The sequence below is a fragment of the Phaethon lepturus genome, unplaced genomic scaffold (genome assembly GCF_000687285.1).
Source record: "Phaethon lepturus isolate BGI_N335 unplaced genomic scaffold, ASM68728v1 scaffold38807, whole genome shotgun sequence".
NCBI classification, from domain to species: Eukaryota; Metazoa; Chordata; class Aves; order Phaethontiformes; family Phaethontidae; genus Phaethon; species Phaethon lepturus.
Window position 1 is genome coordinate 37,880 of NW_010553768.1, and position 4,683 is coordinate 42,562.

The following is a 4,683-nucleotide window of genomic DNA, read 5'->3' on the forward strand; positions in this document are numbered from 1 at the left end:
TGTCTTATGTTTATTTTAGGACTGGCAGAACTTAAGCTAGGATTGCGCCCACACACGTTCCATATTCTTACACTATTGCCACACGTGGCTAAGCATGTATTTTCAAAATGAAGCAGAAGTAGGCTTCAGATCCTGAAACCTTGTTTCATAATTTGCGTAATTTTGATCATGAAACTTTGCATGGGCAATACAATATTCCCAGCAAGCAAACGGTCTTATCGTTTAAATGCCTGGGCATCAGTAAAACACTATCTCCCCTATTACATGAACTACAACAGAAACAGATATAGATCTTTTCATTCAAACGTGCGTGTGCACCACAACACAATGCTGCAGGATCGTCTTCATTTTTAATGAGAACAATGAACTGCATAAAAACAAGTTCAAACAATAGGTCAAAAACAAAACAGGAAATTGTTTCATTTCATAAGCAACTAGTATTAAATCATCGAACACATGAACTCTTCTCACTTCCCTTCTCTGAAAAGAGAGTTTACATGATATGCAAAGAAGCATTTCGCCTTTTCTAGTATGTAAACTGTTATGTTACTTAATTAAACATATAGTAACAATGAAAAAGTGTGCAATTCTTGATGGATTGCAGGTACCCTCATCCCTCTTGTTTCCTCACTTGCCCAGTTCATACAACTTCGCTTGCTCAAAATTCCTGCTGGTTTTTTGCAATTTTAATATTTGGTGTTATGGTTTTTTGGCAGCAGCAAAGCAAAACACGGACCAGGATTCAAAAGCATTATTTTTACTTAACATATAGAGAGGGAACAAAAATACCATTCTGTAAACAACCATGAAATCAAAAGTCTTGGCTAAGGCAGAACTACGATTTGTATCTAGAACATCGCTTTTTTTTCCTTCCAAGCCACTGCTCTGCACAGATCTTTCACAAATCTGAAAACTATTGCATTTATAGTGAGGTGTTCGTATTCAGAGTCAGTGTATGGAGTCATCCAACCTCCTGTGCCTCAGAAGTTGCATTCTCTAAACGCATGACAGGAAATAGTGTGGCCAGTGACATGAATAGTGTGGCCATGACAGAATAGTGTGGCCAGCAGGAGTAGGGAAGTGATTGTGCCCCTGTACTCGGCACTGGTGAGGCCGCAGCTTGAATCCTGTGTTCAGTTTTGGGCCCCTCACTACAAGAAGGATGTTGAGGTGCTGGAGCGTGTCCAGAGAAGGGCAACGAAGCTGGTGAGGGGTCTGGAGCACAAGTCTTATGAGGAGCGGCTGAGGGAACTGGGGTTGTTTAGTCTGGAGAAGAGGAGGCTGAGAGGAGACCTTATCGCTCTCTACAACTACCTGAAAGGGGGTTGTGGCGACGAGGGGGTTGGCCTCTTCTCCCAAGTAACTAGCGATAGGACAAGAGGAAATGGCTTCAAGTTGCGCCAGGGGAGGTTTAGATTGGATATTAGGAAAAATTTCTTCACTGAGAGAGTGGTCAGGCATTGGAACAGGCTGCCCAGGGAGGTGGTGGAGTCGCCATCTCTGGAAGTGTTCAAGAAACGTGTGGATGTGGCGCTTCAGGACATGGTCTAGGGGACATGGTGGCGCTGGATTAATGGTTGGACTTGATGATCTTGAAGGTCCTTTCCAACCTAGTGTTTCTGTGATTCTGTGATTCTGTGAAATGGAAGTTTAGAGAAATAATACTTTACCTGGTGCAATTCTCCCATCTTGTGCAGCCGGTCCGTCTTTTAACACATTCTTCACCTGGAGAAACTCATCAGGTCTGTCCCCTCCAATGATTGTAAAGCCAAATCCCATTGTACTTTTTTTCAGTGATGTCCGTATAAGTGCTCCGGTAAGCTGGGATGGATCTCTAGTGAAGACAGACTTCTCTGACCCTTTTGAATTATACAACAAAGAGACATGAAGGTAGGAAACCAAGGTTAGTTTTGATAAGTGTGTCTTTCTGTTCGTTTGTTTTCTAAGGTGTCATAAAGGTTAATGATTTGTTTGGTTAACATTGGTTAACCTGTGCAGCACTGTCATGGAGTAAAGCAAACAAGATACTGTTACACTCATTTTACAGCTGAGTTAAGTGAATGGGAAAGTCAAAAGTTTTTTTCAAGACACTACTACAGATTACAAGAGAGCTGGAACTAAACTGTGTGTAAACTAAAGCTCGCTTTTGCACTGTAGCCCTTGAATACCAAGCTTAAAGTAGATCAAAAGCATAAAACAAGGTGTGATTTTACCTGCATCTTCCAGCTGGCACTTCTAACCCTCCCTATATTCAAAAGCTGCTTATGACAACCAGCTTTGGCATGATCAAAATCATTTTAAAGGAGTCTTAGGGTCTCAGTTCAATTTTACCATTATAAAAATCATTCAAAAAGCTCTACAGATTTAGGAGGGCAACACCAAAATGGCCAGCAAAAAACCAAGGCTAATGCCTTGGTGAATTCCAAAATTGGTTACTTATGATGTATACTTGCAGCTAAAGATATTAGTGACAAAGAACACAACATTCAGTGATACCTGATTTTGAAGGGCCAACGTCGGTCTGACCTAGCTGTTTTTTTCTTTTGGCTTCCAATACTGGGTTTTCAAACTGAGTTTTCTGATTAATATGACTGTAGACATACAAAAAGTACATCAGGATTTCAGCAGAAAGCATTATGCCTATTTCACAGAAAAGACAACCACAAGAGATACATCTACAAATACTATTTTTTATTATCTCAGATTAATGCTCTGGAGAAATGAACAACAAATTATCATAATTAACACCGAAAGCATTTTTCTGCTTTCAACAACTTGATTTCCTTTAAGAGCCAATACAATTTTACTTCCTGTAATAATCAGGTAGGGTTTCCACTCTGCAAATTTTCAAAAGGTTGTAACAGATTAAAACTGAGAAAATCTGCTTTTTCTCTTGACATTGTATGTTGCTTCTATCCACCTACAATGTCTACAAACGCAGCCTTTTTACTAGTATATGCTAGAGTAGTATAGGAGAGTAGAAAAAAAACAGTAAGTCTGAGCAGAATTTAAAACCTGTGCTGGCTTTGCAAAGTCAAAAAACGTTAGCTTGTCCTCTGAAGCCAGCATTTTCAACTCTATTAATTTTCTTCTCCATGGTTAAAGAGAGATTTAATTTACTCTGACCTGAAGGAGATTCAGAAGAGCTCTTGCAGCAATTTAGTACTTATTTACTTGGCTCTTTGGAGACAGCACTGAGATATTACTCTTGCTCTTTTACAGTTAGCAGATGCCACTCTTAAATCAACTGACCCCATCTTTGTTAAAGCTAAGAAAAATGACATCAGCTCATTCCCATTAATAAATTACTTTGGTTGCTACCTGCTTTCCCACCCCAAAACAAATACACTCCAGTAAGTTAGTGAGGTCACACTATGGATCTTCTCACATGCCAGTGCTTCAGAAGTGTGCACCATGTGTTAGTGGACATGTTTAATACTTACATTGCATTACAACCTATACACGCTGCGTATCATATTTTCTGCTCGATTTCTAACTATGTCAAATTAATAACTAGCACTTACTCAACATAATATGTCCCGTATTGAGGATCTTCTATTTTTTCCCACCCATAAGGAAGTTCTGCAATCAAAAAGAACAAAATTCTCCATTACAGTAGAAAACTATTGGCAAATACCGGAGTTCTTATGAAGGAACGAGAGGACACATTACAGACTCATGAAAAATACAAGGAAATTACAGGTCCTTTTTCCCTCCCTTCATTTGTTTGAGGTTGGTCCTTCTGATGAAAGGGTATCAGCCTGTTCCAGGGAATCTGAAGCCCTCTAACTCTCGCTCTTTGTTCCATTAGGTGAGGAGACTTGTATTCAACAAAATCGCACCACTTTAAACATAATAAACTTAAAGACAAGATACAAACTAACCTATTTAGAGAGGAAGAACCTATAAAAGCGAAGAAAAATACAGTACTTAAAATTAATCTAATAATAAATTATAAATGTGATTTGATAGTTGTCTACTTTTTTAAACTAGACAATATGAGTATGCTCACACTGCTTCTGCCCCCAAATATACCACAGGAGAGAGCTATAAACGCCTCACAGTATCACATCCCAAGCCTGTAAAACCATGCATCTCCATTCCTCTTGTACTTTCCATTTGAAGCCACCTGGCAGAAGTAATGCCACCTGTATTCATCCTCTGCAATAACATCCGGATATTTCACTGTATTCTGACAATATTTCAGTTTTCAGTTAACCCGAGAGACCTTCAGTCAGAATTGTAGCAGCCATACGTGATGAGTAAGAAGAGAGCCCCCCACCATGGCAGTCTATCTCGCCCTGATCTTTACAATACAGTGAGACACCTCAAAACCAGCTAGCAACTGTTTAGGTCTTGCTGCATCAAATTCAGCACTGACTGCCTGGCCTGCCAAGACAACGAAATGCAGTTCTGTGCTGCTGCAGTCTGACTGCTCTTGCAGCCACAGCAAGCTAGCTGACAGTGGCATGGGCTTGCACTGCTTTGGACATCCCTGTGTTAGGGGTCTAAAACAAAAAATTACCTGTTTGACATACGTAATGAAAGTTACATGTGAAAAGCTCCTTGTTATGGCAAATTCAGAATCTGGTAAGATGGTGCAGAGCAGCAAATCATCACTGACTGAAGGTGATAAGCAGTTAACACAGAGGTACTGTCAGCCTGACCTCTGTACCGGGGAAG

General features: G+C 40.1%; 1 protein-coding gene across 1 annotated transcript in view; it reads right to left on the reverse strand.

Annotated features, from left to right (window-relative positions):
• The window catches only part of MAGI3 (membrane associated guanylate kinase, WW and PDZ domain containing 3), a gene marked incomplete at its 5' end in the record, with an annotated part of 26,353 nt that extends 22,771 nt beyond the window's left edge, over positions 1 to 3,582 (reverse strand). Inside the window, 3 exons of the mRNA XM_010291609.1 lie at positions 1,671 to 1,859; positions 2,497 to 2,591; positions 3,525 to 3,582. Coding sequence (XP_010289911.1) covers positions 1,671 to 1,859; positions 2,497 to 2,591; positions 3,525 to 3,582 — 342 coding nt within the window. The remainder of the gene's footprint in view (positions 1 to 1,670; positions 1,860 to 2,496; positions 2,592 to 3,524) is intronic.
• Between the last annotated feature and the right edge of the window lie 1,101 nt (positions 3,583 to 4,683).